Raw genomic sequence first — 25,750 nt, forward strand, 5'->3', positions numbered from 1 at the left:
ATAACTCAAACAAATTAGAACATGTCCATTACAATTGATATACCGATAACGACTTCTAAACAGCAAAGGAGACTCACTAAGAAGCATCACTTTGTGATAAAGAGATAATACGAGTGATCACTTTGTGAATATATAATGAGGAATATAATAAGTGAGACTTTGTACTAAATTTATATTAAATGATAAAGCTGAATGATTATCAAATTCTGAGTTGAACCCAAATCAATATATATAGAACACAATCCAGTACTCTATTAAAATATAGGGTAAAAAATTCCTCCGGTGGAAATAAGTTATCTCCTGTGAGCCCGAAACGACGTTGTTGAGACGAAAATTAATGTGTTTTTATAATTTTAATATATTGCAAGTTATATTAGTATTTATCATTACAATTTTTTAATCTTATAATCCCTAAACGATATCGTTTTGAGCTCACTGGAGATAATTTTATCTCCCGTAACTAAAGAAATATTTTTTCCTAAAATAAAACCATATTTCAAGTGAGAATATACTCATATAAAATTATAACAAATCCTCTGCTAAAGAAGGTACTCTCACTAATATTAATTATGGACTCTCCACCGAAAATATCATAATAACAATGTTAGAATTTTTATTTGGAGTTAATTAATAACCGTTCATAGTCTATAATAAGTCACAATGCACCACAAGTAGTACCACTGTATTGAAAAGAAATCTGGCTCAAAATCCAACAAAACTGATAGAAAACGTAAGTTCAAAAGATACCTAAATCCTAATCCAATGTGACAAAATTGGTAAACCATTCTGTCCAGTTTCGATTTTGAAAACAGGTTAGAAATTTTCTCTTTTGCCAAGCTACTTATATATCCAAAATTTGAAATATTTCTAAAATTTATTTTTCATAAATGTAAAAGATATCAAATAAAAATAAAATATATGTAAACATGTCTTTATAAATATATTTTTTAAAAATTAAAAAAAATGTAACCTATCAATTCGCCCCATGATGGGTTAAATCTATTTTGACCACCCTTGAAATGAAATGATGAATTGAAAATCCTAGCCCAAATTATCATATATAAATGGTTAATAAGTTGACTATATTAACTAAATTAAATAATAGTACTTTAGTTGTCATTTGTAAAATTGAATAAGTGAAGCTGAGAGTATGTGTTTTATCTTTCTTAATATTATCTTTGAGAGATATTTAAAGTTTTAATCAGAGACTCGTCCTGGATCAAACTAGTCATAAATCATTATCTTTGAGAGAAGTTTAAAACCAACTTTAATTGAAGACTCGCTCCATAACAAACTAATAACGAATCAATGAATCGATTGAAATATTAAAAAAATAAAAAATGATTATATTACCCTATCAATAAAACCAAACATTGTGTATTTTTAGTTTTTAAAATTATACTATTTGCTAATAAGGAAAATAAAAATCACCAATTAGTCTTGGTTCGTGTTTGATAGATACGCAATAGAGAGCTATAGTCGTTAGTGAAGAAGCATATGCAGAGACAGCGAAATGGGAACATCAGTGCAGATAACGCCACTGTGTGGAGTGTACAACGAGAACCCTCTTTCTTACTTGGTCTCCATCGATGGCTTCAACTTCCTCATCGATTGTGGCTGGAACGATCACTTCGACCCTTCTCTCCTTCACCCCCTCTCCAGGTTCATTCCTTTTTCTTTTCTTTTTTTCCCAAATGGGTACCTTCCACCACTAAAAAAAACCACCCTTTTATGTTTCTACTGTATTTTTAGGACCTTCCCTCTTAGGTGAACTGGAAAAGATTGAATTATTTCATGTGGGTATCTTTGTTTCAAACCCCTCCTTGTTTTATCCTTCATTGATTCATATTAAGATGTGATTTTCAGCTCCTAAGTGTTGATTAGTGATATACTGGGGTTGTAATGGCGAAGACAATGATTATGAGGTCCTTTTCCTTGCTTCTTGTTGAGAGGCAGTGGAAGAAGAAACATCACCTTTATTCTAAATTAATTGGGGTGGAGTGGAAGTGTGGAGCTAGAAACATAACATCACCTTTATCCCAACTAAAATCAAGAAAAGATTGAGAGAAAAAAAATGAATAAATAAATATATGAAAAATTGAATAAAAATGGTAGTATGTAACATAAGAAACAATGGGTATACCCCTTTACTATGCTAATATAAGTTCATGCGATTTAGGAGGGGGGATGTAATTGTAAATGATGATGGAATTGATGTTTTTAGTATGTTTGTGTTTTATTACTTTGATTTCTTATTAAGGTTGTGTGGCTGGCATGTAGGGTAGCGTCAACTGTAGATGCTGTCTTGCTTTCGCATTCGGATACACTTCACCTTGGTGCCCTTCCATATGCCATGAAGCAGCTTGGACTCTCTGCCCCTGTTTATTCAACTGAGCCTGTCTACAGATTGGGGCTTCTCACTATGTATGACCAGTTTTTCTCAAGAAAGGTGAAATTCCATACTGATTTTGTTTAGTTTTACTATTGGGAGAAACATGCTTTTCTGCTTCTTGGTTTATAGGCTGCTGGATCTCTCGTGTCCTTGTATGTAAGCTTGGCCGTTTAATAACTGACTAGAATTTGGAAAATGTATATGTTATATGGCCAAATGGTTAGTTTGAGATATCTCATTCTTTTGCAGCAAGTATCAGAGTTTGATCTGTTCACACTAGATGATATTGATTCTGCTTTCCAAAGTGTAACTAGGCTAACATACTCTCAGAATCATCATCTCTCAGGTAGGCATTTGAATAATTATTAGAATGTAGTATGCATCTTGTTTCATTCCACTCTTTTACCTCCATCATATCCCCCCTGCCCCCCTCTCCCGGCAGCCCCCTTTCTCTGTGTACAAATATAGGTGAGTTTCTGAACCCTTACTCCCATTCAAACCACTTTTTTATTTTAATGAAATTCTCTTCTTCTGCTGACATTTCTGTAAAGCTTACTAGAAAATCCTAAGTTCCCTCTAAACACAAATCCTTTATTTGGGCAGCAGCTCTCAATATGACATGGGTGAAGCTAGGATATTTCTCAAAGGGTAGCCAAAAACACTTTTTTGGGGAGGCCAAGTTAAAAAGGGCTATTTGTGTCATGTTGAAAGATTAGCGGGTTAATTGCCAATATTGAAGCCATGTTGGGTTATTTCCTAAAGTGTCAATGTTGAAGGTGTTATTTACATTTTAGTCTAATTTTTATATTTACCGTGCTACATAGTGAAAATATATTTTTTCACATTATTTGGTAACTGGAAAGGTCCCTGAATGAAAATTACGTTATTTATAAACATACTTCAATTTTAAATACTTTGGAGCTTTGAAATAAACTATGTAATTATATGAATCCACTAATTCAAAGTATCCTATTAGTATAAAATTTTAATTTCAGAAAAAAGTTATCACACTTTTGCAGTTGCACATAATTTATAGTATCTAAACAGTTTGCTCTATATGAAATATTTATGAATGTCATAGAAATTAGAATGATATGGTTGATTAATATGATTGATGGTGTGAAACTTAAGCATGCATTATCAATACATAAAAGATTAAGCTTTTGATGTATAATAAAAAAATTATCAACACTTTTTGAAATAGGGCATGGCCACCCCTAAAGTAACATTGTGGATCAATATTGTCTAGTCTTTGATTGAGTATCTCTGATTCTGATGTACTTCCATGTTGCACCTTATTTTCTGTGTGTGTGTGTGTGTTACCCTTAAGAACATTTTAACCACTGCTAGGCAAGGGAGAAGGAATTGTGATTGCACCTCATGTTGCTGGACATATGTTGGGAGGTACTATATGGAAAATTACAAAGGATGGGGAGGATGTCATATATGCTGTTGATTTTAATCATCGGAAAGAAAGGTAAATCTTTCTTGTAGTGGCCCATGGTTAAATTTGATCTATATATCTTTAGAGTGCAAAAAGGAAGCTACTTATCAATCTAATTTTTTTAGGCATTTGAATGGAACCGTTCTAGGTTCTTTTGTGCGGCCAGCTGTTCTAATAACTGATGCTTACAATGCTTTGAACAACCAGCCTTGCAGACGTCAAAAGGACAAAGAATTTGGAGGTAACTAGGTTTTTACTTTTGTGATTACAGCACTGTGACAAAACAAGATGGACTTTCTCATTTTTTTGTTTTCTCAAATTGCTGTTTGGAGAAAAATGAAATATTTTTGTATTCCCAGTACATTCACAGATGAGAAAGCATGTACTAAAATTTTTTGACCATGAAATAAAGAAAACAGTTTTGGATTTATATGCTTGTGTTATTCTGATCAAATATCTTGATAAATATTTAGATATCTTAAAGAAAACTTTAAGGTCAGGTGGCAATGTATTGCTACCCGTTGACACTGCTGGACGAGTGTTGGAACTTATTCTGATGTTGGAATCGGTCAGTACAGATGTGCTTTTACTCTCTTTTTTCCTTTTTGGCCTGAATCTATATGCATGAGTTAACATCATATCTTGGTATTTGCAGTATTGGACTGATGAAAACTTGATCTACCCTATATACTTTCTTACATATGTTGCATCCAGCACAATTGATTATGTAAAGAGTTTCCTTGAGTGGATGAGTGATTCCATAGCAAAATCCTTTGAACAAACTCGTGAAAATATATTTCTTTTGAAGTAAGTGGGCTCTTCCTTAACTTACTTTTAGAGTAAGATATTCGTATGTTATTTTTTTGGGGGTTCTCTGGGACGCTATAACATCTTTCTGCTTGGCATTTTAAACCTACAATTACTTCGTGTTTCTTGTGATATGCAAAAGAAGGTTTGGTTCTATCATGAGTGGAAAACGAGCTTTGAAAACCTATAGGTTTCACATTTTAATGATATGTCCTGTATATACATGAAACAAGAAGTAATTCTCTTCTTGTTTTTATTGCAAATGTTATCTTGTGTCTAAAACTGGACTTTAATGCTTGTACCTGCAGGCATGTCACACTTCTCGTTAACAAGACTGAGCTTGACAATGCTCCAGATGGTCCAAAGGTTGAATAATTTGTATGCTTATTTTTCAGCAGACTAACTTCCTTACTGACCCTGACACATGTATCTTGTATAGGTTGTTCTCACATCCATGGCAAGTTTGGAAGCAGGTTTTTCTCATGATATATTTGTTGAGTGGGCCAATGATGTCAAAAATCTCGTGCTTTTTACTGAAAGAGGCCAGGTATATTCTTTATATAATTTTCTTTTGACTTTATTGGTGAGTTTCAGTATTCATGTGAATCACTATAAGCTATGACTGGGTTTCTCTACTTACATCTGCTGAGACATCACAGTTGCCTTTGTATTTCAAATATCAATATTAAAATTGTTTGTTTTTTCTGAGGCATTTAAGATTAAAATAATGAGATAAGAAAATTGTGTTTATGTTTGCAGTTGCTGGTTTCTGATGTGCTTTATACAGTATTCTCTTTTGCATGTAACAATGAATGCAAGACCTTCTTTGACACTGCTTCTTTTACTTGTAAATATAAAGCAATGTTTATAAGGTGTTTCTAATTTCTAAATCAATTTAATGACAATGTGTCCATTATTTCTAAACCACTTCCCTAGACAACCTTTTTTTTTTTTTTAAATCATTCCAACTTTTGGCATGAGTTATGAAAAATGTTTGTTTTTGGCCTTGTCCTTGATTTTATATTACATTAATTTACCATCTGTTATCCGCTTCCTCCTTCTGGTCCTCAAAACAGTTCACTATTCAGTGCCCTTTGGGTGAAGGAATTTGGTTCTTACGAATCTTATCTATGTGATTTTTGATTAGATTTGCAGGTTTCAACGTCGATCTTGACATATATGTTTGGACATCTAGTATCAGTTACTCACACACACACACACATATATATATATATATATATCCTTTTGTTTCAAATGAAATCAGTTTTTTATGGCATCAGAGTAAATTTTTTGCTTTGAAGGAGAATCAGGTATTAATAGCAGCAAATACCAGCTAACTTTTGGAATGGAGCTTCTTGCATTGGCCATTAGGATAGCACTTTGAGTTTAATTCTAACTTGTTCAGTTTTTTGTAATTGTCATGTAATACCTTGGGTCTCTCTCTTTATTGTCTTTAAATGGTTTTAGTTTGCTGATATCACACACGTGATCAACACTTCCCTGTCTTTGTAACCATTTGGATATATCTTTATGCTGTAATATACAAATTGAAAAAACCCTGGTCTCTACCCCTATTATCTCCACAACAACAACAGTCTTTTCATCTTATACAAAATCTATTCAACCACACACACGCGCGCGAGCGGAAATACTACTGCTTTCCCATCTTCTATCTTTTTATTATCATTGTGAGTTTTAAATTTTAACATGTATCTTTTCTCATATTAGCCTTGCAGAATAATGTTTCAAGTTCATTTTTATAAAACAATGCTTTATCATAGTTCTAGTGATGCTTGAGATTTTGTTTAACTTTTATTGCGCAACGAAAATGGAAAAAGGATCATAGATCATGTAATGTATTTTTATCCGAGATGTGTTTTCTTTAACTAAATTTTTTATTTTTTGTTTTTTGCTATCTTATGTTTCGGTTCATCCTCATATGTTGAACACAGTTTGCCACACTAGCTCGAATGCTTCAGGCTGATCCGCCTCCAAAAGCTGTCAAAGTCACTGTGTCCAAGCGAGTTCCTTTGGTTGGGGAAGAGCTAATTGCCTATGAAGAAGAGAAAAATCGAATAAAGAAAGAAGAAGCTTTAAAAGCCAGTCTTATGAAAGAGGAAGAAATGAAAGCATCTCTTGGGGCTGATAATAATACCAGTGATCCAATGGTTGTTGATGCTGGCAATAATCATCTATCACCAGAAGGTACAGTTGTATATATTATTTTGGAGTTTATCTTTTGAGTATTTCCTTTTCCTTTAAGAAAAAGATATGATATAAATAGGTGCTGTTTTCTTGTTAAATGTATTCAATTAGGTCTTACAGAATTATCCACTTCAGATTCCTGTATTCCTTAGCTTTTCTGCTTTAACTATCTCAATTGAGTCATGTATATTTGAAAACTTTCTACAACTATAGAACTGAATCTTTTTGTCTTCAACTGGTTTTGAGTCTTGAGAAGTGCTACCAACCATGCTTCTTCTGATTGTTAAAATTAAAGAATAAATAACTTAACCGGATGCCTCTTGTTACAAAACAACCATTTCAAAGTAATAAACAAACTGAATCAAATTGTGAGACTCAACCTCTTTGAAACATTTATCATCTTTTTATAAACATGCTAAGGTGATATTACAATGTAATTTGTCTATTATTATGCATCTCTTGAAAAATTTTTGGACAAGTTTTTATGCTTTATTATTTTTTACAATTTTTCCCTTAATTGAATTGATTTGCTCTTGTAGTGGCCGGTCCAAAAGGTGGAGGGTACCGGGACATTTTTATTGATGGATTTGTTCCGCCTTCAACAAGTGTTGCCCCAATGTTTCCCTATTATGAAAATACATCAGAGTGGGATGATTTTGGTGAAGTTATAAATCCAGATGATTATGTAATTAAGGATGACGACATGGACCTGACAGCAATGCATGTAAGTTCCTTTTTAGAATATCTACCTAGATATGTCCTGGCTTCAACATAATTGTTTATTTCACCATTAAAGGTAACGCATTAATTTTTATATCATGTTTGTGTTGAGTTAGAACTTAGAAGGTTCGTTGTATGGAATATAATGAACTTACTTATTTGAAAGTACATGGAGGCTTGCCAAACATAAAGGTCAATAACATCAATGGATTGCAAAGCAGGAGGGATATTTATTAAGGAAAAGCTGTAATACAGGAACCTTAATAACTTGCTAGGGTCTATTTTCCATTTGGCTTGGTTACTTCTATATGTCTTAGTTGTCTCTTTCTTGACATTTAGATGGCATGTAACAAGTCTGCTTCTCTAAACGTGAAAAATATTTTTTGTCACATCCGATTGTGAGAGTTCTGGTATTGGTGAATGGAGATTTTTGCTGGCATCTGCACTTCAACCCTATGTTATGAATAATAATAATTTTTTATCATTTTTCCTTTTCTCTATCAGGTAGGAGGTGATATAAATGGAAAACTAGATGAAGGTACTGCTAGTTTGATACTTGATACAAAGCCATCAAAAGTCATATCTGATGAAAGGACTGTAAGCAGCAATATCTCTCTCCTTTTCTGCTTCTTATAAATAATTAATTTATTGTGTTTCAATTTATTACTGTTGTACTAGGAAATTGATTGGATGCGCCAAGTAGAATCTTTTTAATTGTCTTTTTCATTTTTGTACTTTTAAATGTCATTAAATTTTATTACATTTACTGAGATTTTAATTCTACCTGCTCTTGAGATTTTACAAAAGATGCTACTGTGTCCGTTTTTCTGACAGTCATATTAATCCTATAACTGAATTTTTCTTCAAATGTGTTATTTTTTTCCTTATTTGGATTTGGGTCTTTGATCTAAGTTTGTCTCACAGTCATCTTGATTTTTTTTCCTATAAGAAAATTCTATATATCAGGAAGGATATGGATGTAGTTGGTTGCAGAGTTTGAACAACATTCATTGTTTCTTAAAATTCTAAACTTTGTGTTTGCTTTTTGAACTTTATCCAGTCGTGATTCATCACTCAATTTGGCTCCAATTCCAGAACATAATAGATTGGCTGATAGCAGCATTTTTATGGGACATGGAAGCTTCTTTTATTTATTGATGTACTGATGCACTTCTTGTGTTTGTAATATTTGTCGCAATTATTACTATATGTAAAGAACCAATTCAACTCAAAAGCTTAAGCTATTGAGTGAGGCTACATTAATGGTTTTGTATATCTCCAACACGCCCCCTCACACGAGAGCCCACTGGGCTTGAAGGGTAGATAATACACAGACCCACCTACCTGTGCTAAGAAACTCTACAAGACTTAAATTAATTAAATGAGGGATGGTGAGGATCAAACCCGTGACACTGAGGCTTTGATACTATGTAAAGAACCAATTCAACCCAAAAGTTTATAGGAAGAAAGACTTGTATATTATTGAATTGTATGTATTAATGTACAAGAATCCTCTATTTAAAGAGACTAAAAGACCTAATGGGATAAGCCCAAATAAGCAAGTAATAATCAAATAAATAATTCTAATAATTCTAATATTTACAATAATAATTCTAATATTTACAATACTCCCTCTCAAGCTGAGGAATGGATATTTAACATTCCCAGCTTGTCAGTAAGTTCTTAAAATCTATCATTAGGAAGACCCTTAGTCAAGACATCAGCCAATTGACGACCAAAAGGAATATATGGAGTAGTGATCAGTCCAGAGTCTAGTTTTTCTTTAATGAAGTGTCGGTCAATCTCAATATGTTTGGTTCAATCGTGTTGGACTGGATTATGGGCTATACAGATAGCTGAATTGTTATCAGAGAGTAACTTCATAAATCCTTCACATCTCACCTTGAGATCATCGAGAATAATTTTTAGCCACAATAACTCTCAGATACCTTGGCCCATGGCTCGAAATTCTGCTTCTGCACTTGATCTAACAACCACATTTTGCTTTTTACTTCTCCATGTTAGTAGATATCCACATAGAAACATACAATAGCCCGAAGTAGATCGTCGGTCAGTTACGAATCCAGCATAATCGGCGTTTGTATAAACTTCTAAGGACATGTTTCCTCCTCTCTGGAATAATAGTCCTTTGTCTGGTGTGCCTATCAGATATTGGAGAATCCTGTTCACAGCTCACAGGTGTTTTTCTCTCGAATCATGCATGAATTGACTAACAATACTAACTGCATAAGCTATATCAGGTCTAGTATATCAATCTTTCAACTATTCGTTGATCCTGTCCTTTGTCAACTGGAGTTTATGAACCATTCCTCTATCTTTAATAAACTGGGAAAGACGCTGATTGACATATTCTGTACTATTATCTGATCTCAAGCGTTTGATACTTTTACCAAACTGGGTTTCAATCATATACAAAATTGGATAAACAACTGTGTTACTTCCGCCTTATCTTTCATCAAGAATATCCATGTGACCCGAGTATAATCATCAATAAAAGAGACAAACCACTTAGCACCAGAAACATTAGGGACCTGGGAAGGCCTCCAAACATCAGAATGAATAATAATAAAAGGTTCAACACTTTTTATTTCATTAGAAGGAAAAGACACGTGATGATGTTTTGCAAACTGACAAACATCACAATGAAAAGAATGAACAGACTGTGACAAAAATAAAGACGGAAACATATACTTAAGTAAACTAAAAGGAGGATGATCCAGACGCTTGTGATGAAGCCAAATAAGAGAATTTGAAGTAGACTGACGAGTCATCAAAATCTGATCCCTAGTACCTTCTGCAGCATATTTTGAAACCAGACAATACAGCCCACTCTGCTCTTTAGCAACTCTGATCGTTTTCCCCGTGGTGAGATCCTGAAAAACACAATGAGTAGGGAAAAAGGTTACAGTGCAATTCAAATTTGTAGTCAACTTATGAGTAGAAAGGAGATCGGTAGAAAGTTGGGGAACATGAAGAGCATTATCGAGACACAAGGAGGGTTGGATTTTAATGTTACTAGAACCTGCAACTGATGTGTGTGGTCCATCAGCTGCAACTATAGTACGGATACCAACAATAGGATTATAAGAGAGATAGGGGTCAGTGCAGCAAGTCATACGATACCAGAATCCACAATCTATGAAGTTTTGAAATCAGTGCAAGAAGCAATAAGAGAATGAGTGCATGAGTTCTTACCAGTCATAGCTAAAGCACCGGTACCAGAGGACTTATTGAGAGATGTTAGAGAATAATATAAACCATTAAAAAGCTCTCACCCACTAGCTTAAGCATTTGAGTTTGTAAAGAACCAATTCAACCCAAAAGTTTAAGCTATTGGGTGAGGCTATATTAATGGTTTTTATATATCTCAACACCCCCCTCACACGAGAGCCCATTGGGCTTGAAGAGTGGACGATGCACAAGCCCACCTACCTGTGCGAAGAAAGAAATTCCACTAGAAAGAAAGTGGGGGGCGGTGAGGATCGAACCCGGTACACCGAGACTTTGATACCATCTAAAGAACCAATTCAACACAAAAGTTTAAGCTATTGGGTGAGGCTACATTAATGGTTTTTATATATCTCAACAGGTTGAATTTGGTTCTTTACATGGTATTAGAGCTTCGTATCCCGGGTTTGATCCTCACCGCCCCCAGTTTCTCTTGTGGAATTTCTTAGCACAGGTAGGTTGGGCCTGATGCATTATCCACTCTTCATGCACAATGAGCTTTCGTGTGAGGGGATGTGTTAGAGAATAGTATAAACCATTAAAAAGCCCTCACCCACTAGCTTAAGCTTTTGGGTTGAATTGGTTCTTTACATATACCTTTAACATGCCCCCTCACACGAGAGCGCATTGGGCTTGAAGGGTGGACAATGCACAAGCCCACCTACCTATGCTAAGAAACTCCACAAGACTTAATTAATTAATTAAATGAGGGGCAGTGAGGATCGAACCCGTGACACCGAGGCTCTGATACTAAATTGGAAGAAAGACTTGTATATTATTGAATTGTATGTATAACTGTACAAGAATCCTCTATTTAAAGAGATCAAAAGACCTAATGGGCAAGCCCAAATAAGCAAATAATAATCAAATAAATAATTCTAATGTTTACAATAATAATTCTAGTAAAAGGGGGGCGAATAGGGGGGCGAACCGGAGCAGTGGTAAAGCTGTTCTTTAATGACTTAAAGGTTATGGGTTCGAATTCAGGAAATAGTCTCTTTGCAATTATGTAAGGGTAAGGCTGCGTACAAGGATTACTTCCACCCGACACTCGCTAGTCGGGTTTAATGAGGAGTGATTTTTGTTTTTTTTTTACAATAATATTTCTAGTGTTTACAATACTATAGTTGTATGGATCTTAAATCTGCCAAATCTACATTTGACACGGTTGACATTATATTTGTCCAGGTGCAAGTACGGTGTTCGTTGGTTTACATGGACTTCGAAGGCCGTTCAGATGGAAGATCCATTAAAAATATTCTCTCTCATGTGGCTCCCCTGAAGCTGGTATGAATCTCTTTGCTGCTTTTTAATTAACTGAAGTACATCACTAAATCTTCTGTAACTTATATGAGGGCAGTTCATTATTTTGGGAATGGAACTGTCTCTCTCAGCTAGTCATATCTTGCTGATATTAAAAACCATGTGATATTGGAAATAACTTATTTTAAGTTTTTAGTAACATACAATTCTTTTAAGCAAAGCAATACATTGACCCTCTGGCTGCCATTTTGAGTGGCAGCAAGAAAATAGGATTTTAGCGGGGTTACGGTTATGTTAGATAAAGGAGCTGGAAATAAGTAAATTGTAGGCTTACATGGATAATATAGGTTTGTGTTGATTGGGAATCTGAAGAAACTGAAGGCTGTTGTAAGTAGGGTATTGTATCTATCTAAAGTAATTTCTTAATTTGAAGTTGAACACTTTAGGCAAGTCTGGAGAATTATGAAATAGGGTTTTGAAAATTTATTGTCAGGTCAAGTTTTCCTTGGGCCTTAAAAATTGAAATGAGAAAAACCACATGAGAAAAACAGTGGAGAACAAAGGGACTGCTTAATCCCTCGGACTAATTGCTTACAGCCTACTGAACTGAAATGAATTTATCCTAACCTATCACAGGCTGAACTAGGTATAAGGGAATTGTAAATCAGGTGACATATGCCAAATCATTTGACATACATATGGCATATAACTAATATATGCAATCTGTCCATGTATTTTTTTTAACTGCTTCACGGTATTTAGGTATTGTGCTCAAGCTTACTCTGATTTTTTATCTCAGTTTGAGGAACAACTTATAATATTATCATAATATCATTTACTTTCTCGTTTTTGTATCATACGTGATGATGAATGCTTAATGATTTTTCTGGAAGGTTTTGGTGCATGGGTCAGCTGAAGCTACAGAGCATCTGAAGCAACACTGCCTGAAGCATGTTTGTCCTCACGTCTATGCTCCACAGATTGAAGAGACGATTGATGTTACCTCTGATTTATGTGCTTATAAGGTACAATGATGTGAAATTTTGTACATTTACGGAAACAGCTTCCCAAGATGTCAAAATTAATCTTGTCATGTTTTTTGGGGTGTAGGTTCAACTATCTGAGAAGCTAATGAGCAATGTACTATTCAAAAAGGTAAATAATAGATATGTCTGAACTTCTTCAATTCATATACTTGTCTGCCCTTCATCATATTGAATAACAACAATAACAACCAAGTCTTTTCCTACTGGGTTGGAAATTCATCTTGTTGAATAATGAAACATAAACTCAACTGCAGATGGGAGATTATGAAATATCTTGGGTTGATGCTGAAGTAGGGAAGACAGAAAATGACATGCTTTCGCTGCTCCCCGTTTCTGCAGCAGCTCCTCCGCATAAATCTGTTCTTGTTGGTGATTTAAAATTGGCAGATTTCAAGCAGTTCCTTTCCAGCAAGGGTGTTCAGGTATTTATGTGTGTGTGTTGTTGGGGTGTTTTTTGACCTTATCAATTTGCTCTCTAATTTTCTAACCTTTATCATGACATGATAACCTTTATAGGTGGAATTTGCTGCTGGGGCTTTGCGATGTGGTGAATATGTAACTCTTCGGAAGGTTGGGGATGCAACTCAGAAGGCAAGTGCTTCTTTTTTTCTTTCTTTTTTTTTTTTTTTTGATACAAATGGTGGCACTGAAGTTTTAACCTATGACCTCATGCAAACTACCTAAACCCTTCACCACTAGATCAATCCTAGTGGCTTCAAGTGCTTCTTCTTTACGTTTGTTAATTTTGCACATTTTTAGGAAAATTAATCATTTTCGAATACAGCTGAGATTGTCCAGTCTTTCAATCAAGATTCTAATCTATTATGATTACTTTTTTTTTTATTAGGGTGGTGGTTCTGGTACTCAGCAAGTTGTTATTGAAGGTCCTCTGTGTGATGATTACTATAAAATTCGTGAATATCTCCATTCACAGTTTTATTTGCTGTAGATTTGGTTGGACGGCTAATCATTAGCTTCTGATGTTAGAGAATACAAAGTTGCTTTGGTAAACGCATGGTTTATAAGGATTCAAGACAAAATAGGTCTGAGTAGCAGTGTTGGGACTGTTGCAAACTAGGTTAATTTGGGTATAAATTTTAACAAGAAGATTCACAGGGGCTGTCACTTGCTTTCTATATAATGAAGAAATCACACTGCATCATTTTTGTCTTAGTTTTGTGCCTTGAATTTACATCAACCATCTTAGCATCTGGCGCATGTGAACTTTTCTGTTGACAGATACTTTTCAGAGTTTAGTTGCTTTTTATGTAATTCTAGAAAAGGAAATGTAAATTGTTCCTCTATCTCCACTTGCAGTTTTTAGACGGTAACGTCAAATTAGAGGGACATAAAATGGATTTGTGGAGAGGTAAAATTTGTGTCCATTTCTATCTTTATAGACATTGGAGAGATTATCCTTATTAATTTGGTTAATATCATTGAACAGAACAATCTAGTGAAATCAAAACTTGTCCTATTAATTTTAATGTCTTTACTTTTGTTCTGATTTTTGGTTTGTTACTTTTAGTTCAATGCCATCCCCTTTGAATTATTTGAAAATGCTGAATTTTTTTATTTTAAAGCACAGTAACACTCTGGAAAAGCACAATAATATTGTTGATATTGATGATGCAAGATCGTATATTTTTGCAACGAAATAAATTTCCCTTCATCCAACATGTACTCTGGACATTTTTTAATGTCATAAACAATACAATTTATGTTCAAGTGGCAACTCTTAAGTACCACTAAAGAAAAAAGGAAGAAAGAATCCAAGCAATAATTTTACAAAGTGGTAGTCCTTTACATTTAATGGTAAGTTTATTGCAATTTGAGCCAATATGAAACCATAATTTTTATTTTGTTTTTTAACCTATCATCCTACTACTGCGAGAAGAATTACTACAAGGATCTGAATGATTGAGTACAAAGTAAACTACATATAACCTCTACTCACTCCCCCCTGAGCTCTCACATGAGCTTCCAAGAATGGACACTGTATCATGCACCACAAGCCTGATTATGTTGCTGCCTAATGATCCTAAAATGTCCATGCACTCCTGCAGGTCTGCATCACAGGCTATCGAAACCCATTCATGATCATCATCCATATACTTGATATAAAATGTACCCACCTCTAGCTTCAATCTTTTGGCAATTTCTTCTCTCAATTCCACAATGCCACAGTTCAAAGAGACCCTGAACCTTACAATATCTTCTTTATATGTTGCCTTAATAGTCACAGGCTTCATCTCTTTCCCAGCTACAAAAGGTGTCAAAGTGTTATTAAGAGTATTTTTGCATTGCATAGAAGCCAAATCAGAACATGGAGGATTAATCCCACAAGCTTTTAGAACCTGATCCTTCAAAACAGCATCTGCAGGAGGACACAGATTTCTCAAGTCTTTAGAACTACCTGCATCCTCAGTTAGCATTCCTCCAAATGGTTCTTGGGGTTCTGTTGTCACAACATTAGGCATAGGGTATGCAGTTGCACAGTTCAGTGTACCAGTTAACTGAACTGTTGACTCTAACACAAGACATTGCTTACTGTTGCATGTTATAAATACATCTTTTGCAGGGGAACTTTCATTTGGGGGAGTACCATGGCATGAACCATGAGGAGTAGGATTTGCATGTCCACAGCCTTCATTTGAGCCACTCCCAATTCTAAACCTGTTAGTGCCAACCTCCTGAGTGAACCCACCTTTGTCATTAATCACCTTCTCAGGACTTTGTGTCCTTGCTCCTAGTAATTGATCTTTCATACCAATCTGTCTGTTTGTTTCTGAAACTCTAGAGGCATCCAAATCATTTTCATTCATCTTAGGTTCTGATGGCCTAATGCTTAATGAGGCTTGGTGGTTGAACTTGTTTGAAGTAGAAGGCTCAGTAAAGGAACCAGCAGCAATGTGAAGTGAACTTGTACTTACAGAATTCAAATCAAATGCTCCTTCAGCACCATGGACTGATTCCATAACACACTTGAGCTTGGACAGTGAACGGTTAACCTTTTTGATCTTTCGAGATGGCCAACGGGGTATCGCATGCTGCCTACAGATGCGCTTCATTGTAGTAGGGCAAACTGTACAGCAAGAATATATCCATGAACAACATCTTTGAGTAGCTACATTTTTCCCATTTTACAAAATAAAATAAATAAAATCTACTAGTAATAAACAATAACCATTTTTGTGTTTTGGATTATTACTATATTGTTTGCTAAATACATGTTTCCAGAAAGCAGCAAATTTAGATATAATAAGAGCAGAAATATTGCTAATTGTTGTAGAGAAAACTGCACCTTCATAGAGATTATAAAACAAACTATTGCTTGTAAGTTGTAACTGTTAAATCAGAAAATGAACATACCACCAAGGCTCTTCGCGGCTTCCTTAAGACTCCCAGTGAAATAACTTTGCAAAACTTCAAGACTAATTGATTTCTCAGCTTTTGCACGTTTTCTTTCTGAGGGTTTCTTTTTTATTTTGGTCTCTAAGGAAGAGATCTTATCAATGCTTCCACCTGCATTTTGACCAAGATTTCCACCATCATTTATGTCATCAAAGTATGTCATTATTTGCTGTTCTAATGTACCTAGTGGCACCCCCACCCCCATATTTGGTGAGGCATCAGGTCTAGGTGGTGATTTAGCAGATGGAGTAATTGGAATACATTCAAGCCTCAAATGAACTCTTCCATTTATTGCTTCTATAATTTCAATTGAACCATTCTCATCAAGTTCACCACCACCAGCAATCTTAAGACTCTGGAAATGTTGCTTCATTGTTGCCAATATGGATCCCAACAAAGTTTTTTGTTCATAAAAGTTTGTGATCATAGGAGGCAAAAAAAACTCTAATACATAATCATCATTTCCAGTATGAGAACTTTGTAAACAGATTGCAAAACAGCTGGTTAACCCAAACATAAGAGCATAATGTACTAAGGGATAATCAGTTTTGGAAAATTGGGTAATGTTTCCACAGAAGCACATGTTGTGGGACAAAAATGCCCTCCCAGCAACCCCTTGACCTTGTTGTAAGTGATGCTCAATACAAGCCTCATGGAACCCCCATGTGTGAGCATCTATGACATAGAAAGCTACCTCAGTTGTAGACATGCAAACTTGCCCCATGCAACAACCATCAAAACTAGAGCAACTTTTCTTAAGACCACCACCATGGGTCAAAACACTCCTATGCCTACAGGGAACCCATGTTTGTGCCAATGGTAAATTATGAGTTTCACACATGACTGTAAATATCTCCAAAATCTCTGCAAAAGCTTTCTGGCGGCCTTCATTGCAAATCTGGTTTAAAAGAATTGCCAAATTATATCTGTGACAATAAAGGGGTAAGATAGAAGTCACAGAACAGAAATATCTTATCTTTAAGAAAATAAACAAGATAGGGATGCATCATGCATGATAGTAAAAAAATCACCTGAATGTATGGATGCTCCAAAATTTCTGAACTCCTTAAATTAACTGCCTGCAAGGAAACTGACAGCAGGTGACTCAGGAAACTAAAAATGTTTGTAATCATACACATTATTTGACATGTTAGTAATAAGAGTCAAATAATCTCATGGCAATTAACTTTTTCAAAATCAATGTTTGTAATCAATTAACTTTGTGACAGAGATCATGGGTTTGAATATAGAAAACAACCCATTTGCAAAAAATGCAAGGGTAAAACTGTGTACTATTACAACTAGGATTCGCAATGGGGGGCAACCCTCGTCCCTATCCTCACAAGTTGAGATTCAATGGAAGTGCTTTTAATCTTTAAGGATATATTAATAATATTATAAACCATCACATGGCACTCACCAAACATAACAAAAGCATGCAGCTTATAATAAATAGTACAGCTCAAAAGAAACCCAACCTCAAGGGCTTTGCAGACTTTATCAACCTCAGGAGCATAGTTAATCTTCTGTGAAGTCATTATCAACTCCAGTACTGCAACACATGACTTCCCTGGAGGTTCAAACACAGGCAGAGCCAAGCTTCCACGAACATTGTAATGTTGAGCATGATTTAGGCGTGGATACTCTTTACTAGAATAATACTGAACATTGGGTGTCCATTCTGGTATTTTCTGCTGGAAAACCCGACCAGGAAGTCCCAGTATTTCATTATTCTCCCCATCCACAGAAAACATATACAACAAGGAAACCGTTCGATACTGATGTAGTCCATTACTATGTGGATCAAGAACAAATGGTTGTCCTGAAGTTGTAAGTGCATACCTATTCCCATTCCTCACAGGTGCCCAAATCTGAGCCAGAACATTTTGGTCAGTCAACTCTTTGAAGTAGCGAAGTGCTTGTGTCATTCTTTCCTTGATTAGACAATAACCATATGGGGTTTCTAAAGGTGGTAGAGCTACAAGGGGTGACACAATTTTTTTGTTGTCATCATTTTCAACTGCATTTTCAGTTACTGTATTTGTATTACCTGAAAACACTTAACTGCTGGTCAGAAGAATTGAAGGTCCAGCAAAAACTACAAAGTTCATGTTTAGCATCAGATGGCATTGGAGTAGGCTATGAAAACTTTTACTGTTATGGTAATAAGTAATAATATCTTTGGGCTCAACATCATATTATATCTAGAACTTCCAAGTTCAAAAATACACCAAACACCATACAGCTTACAGTTATGGCAATAGTCAAAATCCCAAGAAAGCAGGAAATATAGACAAAACACTGGCCTGTAAATATGATATAGCTTGAAAGGCAAAGAAAGGTGTAAGGAAATGAGTGCAAACTGTGCAGCCTTGAAGTTCAGCTATTGAACTTTCAACCCAAAGGAGAAACACATGTAGCTAGCTTCATTCAATTTGAAAATGCACAGGAAATTGCAACTAATGGTCCAAAACTCCATCCATATTTCATTTATGCCTTATAATCAAATTTTCAGCAATCAAATACAGCTTCAAGCACAGTAAGGGAAATAATAATAAAAAAAGAATAGAAGTTAAAATTCCTTCAATATACATAAACTCTAAGCTAAGAAATAGACAAAGAAAATTACAATCCTCTTAAATTTCCCAATCAATTAAAGCAAGTTTAGTGCCAGCTATTGAAGTGACAGTCAACTGTGCATCAAGCAAGACCAAGAAGTTGAGAAAGAAAAAAAAACTCCAAATTCCATTTCAACAACCAAACTGAAACAAACCAAACATACAAACAACAAAATAAGGAACTGTGGCAATCAGAGAAGAGAAACCTGAAGCTGCAATCATGACATGCCTGTCATCTTCAACATCAGAAAAAGCCAAGAGAGGAGACAAAGGTTGTTCAGAGATGTTGGATAAGAGAATAGGAGACATGGGGTTAGAGAGAAAAGATATATGATTCAAGGGCCATGAACTTTCCAGGTCAATATCAAAATCCATGGCAAACCCATGTTCCTCCTGTGGCTTTGAATTGGGAGGAAGGTCAGGATTTTCTTCCTCAGATTCTTGCATTTTCAAAATGGTTCTATTTTCCGGGAAAATTTTTGGGTGCAGAGTGATAAAGATTAACTTTTTTATGATGATGATGATGAAGAGAAAGTTGAGAAGAGCATAGAAAATGGATAGGTAAAATTGCAGAATGTAGAGTATGTAACAAAAAAATCTTTACTTTGGTTCAGCAACCTGCAAGTTGTGAGAAAGGGTCACTAAAATATTGGATAAATAATGTTAAAAGACAACAATTTTCCATTGTTGGCACCAAATGCCAAAAAGATGAGCACTTGTTACTTGTCTTTTTCTTCCACTGTTATTTACAAGGGCCATGAACTTTCCAGGTCAATATCAAAATCCATGGCAAACCCATGTTCCTCCTGTGGCTTTGAATTGGGAGGAAGGTCAGGATTTTCTTCCTCAGATTCTTGCATTTTCAAAATGGTTCTATTTTCCGGGAAAATTTTTGGGTGCAGAGTGATAAAGATTAACTTTTTTATGATGATGATGATGAAGAGAAAGTTGAGAAGAGCATAGAAAATGGATAGGTAAAATTGCAGAATGTAGAGTATGTAACAAAAAAATCTTTACTTTGGTTCAGCAACCTGCAAGTTGTGAGAAAGGGTCACTAAAATATTGGATAAATAATGTTAAAAGACAACAATTTTCCATTGTTGGCACCAAATGCCAAAAAGATGAGCACTTGTTACTTGTCTTTTTCTTCCACTGTTATTTACAACATTTTCAAATACTAATTTGTAACAGCCCAGTAACATGATATTGTCCGTTTTGCCCACCGACTCACGGTTTTGTTTCTTGGGACATCCCACAAAAGGCCTCACACTAGAAGAGGTATCCACACTCTTATAAGGCATGCTTCGTTCCCCTCTCCAACCGATGTGGGACATTACATCCTCCCCCACTGGGAATACAGCGTACCCGCTGTACACACCGGTCCAGGAGGACCTGATACCAAATGTAACAGCCTCAAATCCAGTAGCGTGATATTGTCCGCTTTGCCCACGGGCTCACGGTTTTGTTTCTTGGGACACCCCACAAAAGGCCTCACACTAGAAGAGGTATCCACACCCTTATAAGGCATGCTTCGTTCCCCTCTCCAACCGATGTGGGACATTACATAATTCACAGGAAAACATACTGTGGAGAGAAAATAAAAATGGTAGGCTAATGTACCATATTTCTATCAGTGTGGGGTTTGTGGAAGGTTAAATTAAATGTACCTAATTTATTATTATTTTTAATCATGATATAACATGACAAAGATTATTCTAAAACTCACCTACTTTGAGTAGAGGGAAAATAACAAAAGAAAGTTTACGTAAGATTATTACAGAAGATATTGATAAACAAAAAATGATAATCGTCCTGTGTTGCTGTGTAAGTGGAAGTAATAATTTCTAAGTCATCTACTATTGTGCATGAAATTAAAGTCTTTGCATTAAAATTGTGCAGGGACTTAAGCTAGGTTGGTACCCACATTCATATAAGACACGACACAATACTCTAACATGTTAATTTTAAAAAATGTTAAATTTTAGCACGTTAGAAAATATTTTAATATTAAATAATATTTTTAATTTATGTAGTGTATATTATATTTAATATTTAATAATTTAACAAAAAATAAAGCTAAACTTATAATACATATCAATTTTGTAAATAAATATAAGACATCACAAATATTTATATTAAACTTAATAAAATGATAATCATAATCTAACGAATCTAATAGTTGAAACTAAAAACGCAACTTTTGAACCATTTTTTTAGTCTCTGCAACACGTGTTGAAGTGTCGGAGAGTGTTGGACACGACATGTCGGATTTTTTAAAGTGTCGGTGCATCGTAAATGCCCAGTCAAAATTTAACAATTTGTATCTTAATTAATGTGAACATTGTGAAATCTAAAGCGTATAATAAATCAAATTTTATGTACCAAAGATTTTAAAATTCTAAATTAAATAATAAATAGTAAGAAACTTTCTTTAGGAATCTCACTTCAAGATGTGGACTTCGCTGGTGAATCAAATGTAGCTATGTGTAGAAAATTGGACTGGAATCTTCTGCAATGAGAATTGTAAACACTGGTCCACAAATATGAACACAGTTATCCTCCACTTTCGGTATAGTGGAGCGGATAACCGTTCCTCTATCATTTGTAGGAGATTGAAGATTGTTTCAAGTAGGATATGGATCAAAGATTAGATTCTGGTATATGATCAATCATCAATTGGTTGGCACTTTTAAAGTTGTAGCTCTGGTCACTTATATTGACCCTCTTGAATTAATGTTCTTCATATGGTAAGAGTGTGTGATGTGACTCACGTGGAATTATGTGAAGAAAAAAAATATAAATGGGTCACATACATTTTTATATGTGTATGAGAGATAAAATTATCTCCTACAATATGAAAAACATTAATAAAAAAAAATGGTAAAAAGTTTTTACCAGCTAAGTAGGTGACAAATGATATTATTCTGAAAACTTAGATGTTCAGTCCATCAGCCTTGGATAATGTAATGAACCTTATCAATGTCAAATAAGGGAAATGATGCATTTATAATTTTTTTTACAAATTACACTAAGTATGACCAGTCATACACTCTTGATTGAAATATGTCCAATTATACATAATATAATTTATAAGAGTTTGTAAACAAAAAATTTATAAATATAATCTTTTCTGTAAAATAAACCTCTATACATAATGATTTAAGTTTGATAAGTATTCTCTCTTGAAATCTCTAGCTGTCACTGCACAGAAGCACTCCTTTTCGCTTTCAACACTAATTTAAGATGTAAGTTTATAGATAATGATTTGTATTTGAAAAATGATTTTGATAAAAATAATATTATTTATATTTGTTATAAAAATTACTTTTAAACGAATAATTATTAATATGATGTAAATATTATTATAGTAAAATAACATTTTTTTCAACATATATTTAACTAGATTTTTCTTCGTGAAAAAGTAATAAAATATTTATTTATTTATTTTGTAATTGAGCAGCAAAATCAACTTTACACTAAATTCTGAAACGTATTAACATAAATTTCAAATCACGTTTACTCCAGTAAATGTAATTCTACAAATTCTAAACGTTTCTCCAAGGTTAAATATGAATGGAAGTTTGATATTCTGACTCAAAACTGGGGTTAAATTTTGAGATATGAATTTTTTTTTTTTTTTTTTTTTGATAACATTGAATTTTCTTTTTTAATTAAACCTATATATGACCAAGTTTGCTTTAAGAATAAAAAATCATTTTTAAAATGAAACAAAAACATATAATAAAATGCCGAAAAATATACTATACATCAAGGTCAGTGCGATAACGAATCTGACAATAATGCATCCAAATAAATCAGTAGTCTTTGTTTGATGACGAATAATGTGTGCTTGCGACATGGGAGATCCCACGAAGGATTATTTTATGGCTTGAAGATTCAAAAGGCGAAACGAATTAGAAAAAAAAAAAAAAAACGAAGATTGAAAAAGAAAGTAGAGAGCAAGATGATTAAGATATATACATGTTTGTTTGATTATCAACGTCAAAATACATATTTTATGGTTTAATGGGTCATGAGTGACATAAATATCTATATCACACAAATCCGTGGGAAATAAGTAACTTAATTAATTACTTAATTTTGTTATTCAGAAAAAAAAAAAAATCGCCTTCATTGAATTATTGTTGATTTCATGGATATCATGTTGAGAAATATGACGTTTAGTCAAAATGAAAAAAGGAAGTAAACCATAAATTTTAAATTTATTAAACAATAAATTGTATGTAATACAAACCTAATACATGATTAATGTATATTATAGATAATCTTATTAATAAATTACATTAATATCTATAACTAACTTGGTCAACTAAGTAATCAAACTAACCTAACCGTGGTAATAAGCAAGACGATGATGATTTTGTGATAATGGAAGAGTGCACCAATTAATTAGTAACGAAAAAGATTAATTGATTAAAAAATCTAACAGTAAGTCAAATTTAACCAGGTTTAAATTAATGGGTTTGAAGTTATTAGGATTGGTCTAGTGGTGAGGGATTTGGGTAAGTTGTATTAGGATGTGTGTTCAATTCCCTCTTGTATCCAAAATAAAATAAAATTAATGGTTCGTTTTTTATCATATCACATGACAAGATCTGAAACTGGATCCTTTTAAAAAAAAATCAGAATACATAACCAAATTATGGACGAAGTTATTTCTACAACATAACAAACTAATTTCCCTAAATTAATTGCTCTGTAGATATAATAAAACACTGTAATATTTTAAAATTCATCTCCGAGTATGAGAGGGAGACTTTGTGTGTCCCAAACATCATATTTAGTTCTTTTCTCTTCTTTATCAGTAAGAGAACGTTAAGGAGGCATTGATATTATTGTAAGGTGACGATGATGAGCAATAGTCAAATACTATGGCTCCACTTTAATGATAATGTATAATATCATTATGAAATAATTATTGTCATTCAATCATTCCTAATAATCAAAGGAATTAGAAGGAAATAGTGTGGGCTGTGCATGGGTCAGGTCTGGTCAGATTTTTGTGCTGACTCGACTCAACTTGGTTTTTATAGATTAGGTATTTTGACCTGACCCGCTTTAATTCGATCTAAGTCAGGTCTGACTTGGTTTGGATGTTTTTGAACTAGTTCAAAATTGGGTTGGATCTGACCTAACTTGGTTTCTGAAGTGGTTTTGACTTGGTTTCTGAAGTGGGTCAAATCTGACCTGACCCGTTTTTGACATGGTTTCGTCACAAAATTTCGTCGAAATTTCTACATTGCAAACGACAAAAAATTTCGTCACAAAATTATTTTTTCGTCGAAAAATTTTTAGTCAAAAAGCGACGTAATTTTTTCTCTAATGAAAATTTTTACAAAAGTAAATTTTCTATCAAAATTTAGTTTCCGTCAAAAGTTTTGACGAAAATGATTTCCTCCATCAAATGTTTTAAACGAAAAAAGAATTCAATCAAAAAATTTGACGGAATGTTTTTCGTTCAAAATTTCGATGGAAATGTGTTCTGACGAAAATTTCGACGGAAATTGTTTTGAGGGAAATGTTTCATTCGAAACTTTAGACAAAATTTAGATTCTCTAAAGAATTTTTGACAGAATTTTTTTTCGTAAAATTTTTTGACAGAAATGTGTTCCACTGAAAATTTTGATGGAAATATTTTTCATCAAAAAACTTGACGAAAATATTTAGTCAAAATTTTCGATGAAAATGTGTTTCTCAAAAAATTTCGACAAATTTTTTTTTTGTCAAAAAGTTTAACGAAAATGTTTCCGTCAAAAACTTTCGCCGAAATTTGAATTCTGTAAAGAATTTTGATGAAATTTTTTTCCGTAAAAAAATTTCTATGGAAATGTGTTTCATCGAAAATTTTGATGAATATGTTTTTTTTGTGAAATATTTTGACGAAATTTAGATTCCGTAAAAAAATTTGACAAAAAAATATTTTTGTCAAATTTTTTTACAAAAATATTTTTAGTCACAAATTTTGATGAAAATATTTTTCGTCAAAAAATTTTGTGAAAATTTTTTATGGAAATATTTTCCGTAAAATATTTTGACGTAATTGTTTTACGTTAAAACTTTTCTTTTAATGTAATTGTGATTTTTTCTTATTCTTTTTTCAGATAATGGGTATGGGTCAAGTTTTGGGTCAATTGATCATTATTAAAACAAGTCAGGTCTAAAACTGACCCAAATAAAAGAGTGTCGGTATTTAAACCAGTTCAAAAAAATAGGTATTTATGGGTCAGGTCAAGGTCAGATCAAAAGCAAGGCAAGTGAACCAGTTTTTTTGCACACCTCTAGTCAGGTGTAGTTTGTGGTGCAGCAAGTTGTCCCAATTTAAAATCAATTGCATGTATCACAAGTTTAATAACTAACAATTTTACATATGAATTGAATAACTTATCAACAGTTTGATCTTTAAGTTATCACAGTTTAATTCTTCATTTGAGTCAACACAGAATTATGCACATATCTAAAAATGTTACTTCTGCAGATGGTGGCATGACTCTACTAAAAGGCATGCTGGAGGCATTTGTCGTCAATAACAATATGATAGTAATTCAATATTAATATAGCAGTAAACACAACA

At 33.8% G+C, this 25,750-nt stretch overlaps 2 protein-coding genes across 3 annotated transcripts; one reads left to right on the forward strand and one right to left on the reverse strand.

The window, feature by feature from the left end:
* Nucleotides 1–1,493: 1,493 nt before the first annotated feature.
* LOC133296025 (cleavage and polyadenylation specificity factor subunit 2) lies at nucleotides 1,494–14,595 on the forward strand. Of its 2 annotated transcripts, XM_061494978.1 has the most exons (18): nucleotides 1,494–1,662; nucleotides 2,281–2,449; nucleotides 2,642–2,738; nucleotides 3,743–3,869; nucleotides 3,962–4,077; nucleotides 4,310–4,404; nucleotides 4,492–4,643; nucleotides 4,952–5,009; nucleotides 5,083–5,190; nucleotides 6,596–6,848; nucleotides 7,388–7,572; nucleotides 8,073–8,165; nucleotides 12,006–12,104; nucleotides 12,974–13,105; nucleotides 13,191–13,235; nucleotides 13,381–13,548; nucleotides 13,643–13,717; nucleotides 13,974–14,595. In XM_061494978.1, the coding sequence occupies exons 1-18, from the start codon at nucleotides 1,514–1,516 to the stop codon at nucleotides 14,073–14,075; spliced, it is 2,223 nt and encodes a 740-aa protein (XP_061350962.1). In that variant the 5' UTR covers nucleotides 1,494–1,513; the 3' UTR covers nucleotides 14,076–14,595. The 2 variants fall into 2 exon arrangements, with proteins under 2 accessions (XP_061350962.1, XP_061350963.1); XM_061494979.1 differs by lacking the exon at nucleotides 1,494–1,662 and having other exon boundaries at nucleotides 2,288–2,449; nucleotides 2,617–2,738.
* A 480-nt stretch (nucleotides 14,596–15,075) lies between these two features.
* On the reverse strand, nucleotides 15,076–19,735 carry LOC133296026 (protein NLP7-like). The gene is made up of 5 exons (XM_061494980.1): nucleotides 19,365–19,735; nucleotides 18,019–18,590; nucleotides 17,572–17,619; nucleotides 16,499–17,438; nucleotides 15,076–16,211 (listed from the first exon to the last, which is right to left on the reverse strand). The coding sequence occupies exons 1-5, from the start codon at nucleotides 19,603–19,605 to the stop codon at nucleotides 15,076–15,078; spliced, it is 2,937 nt and encodes a 978-aa protein (XP_061350964.1). The 5' UTR covers nucleotides 19,606–19,735.
* Nucleotides 19,736–25,750: the final 6,015 nt, after the last annotated feature.

Source organism: Gastrolobium bilobum, unplaced genomic scaffold (assembly GCF_033153095.1).
Source record: "Gastrolobium bilobum isolate Gb01-03AN ecotype WA unplaced genomic scaffold, APGP_CSIRO_Gbil_v1 utg48939, whole genome shotgun sequence".
In the NCBI taxonomy this organism is placed as follows: Eukaryota; Viridiplantae; Streptophyta; class Magnoliopsida; order Fabales; family Fabaceae; genus Gastrolobium; species Gastrolobium bilobum.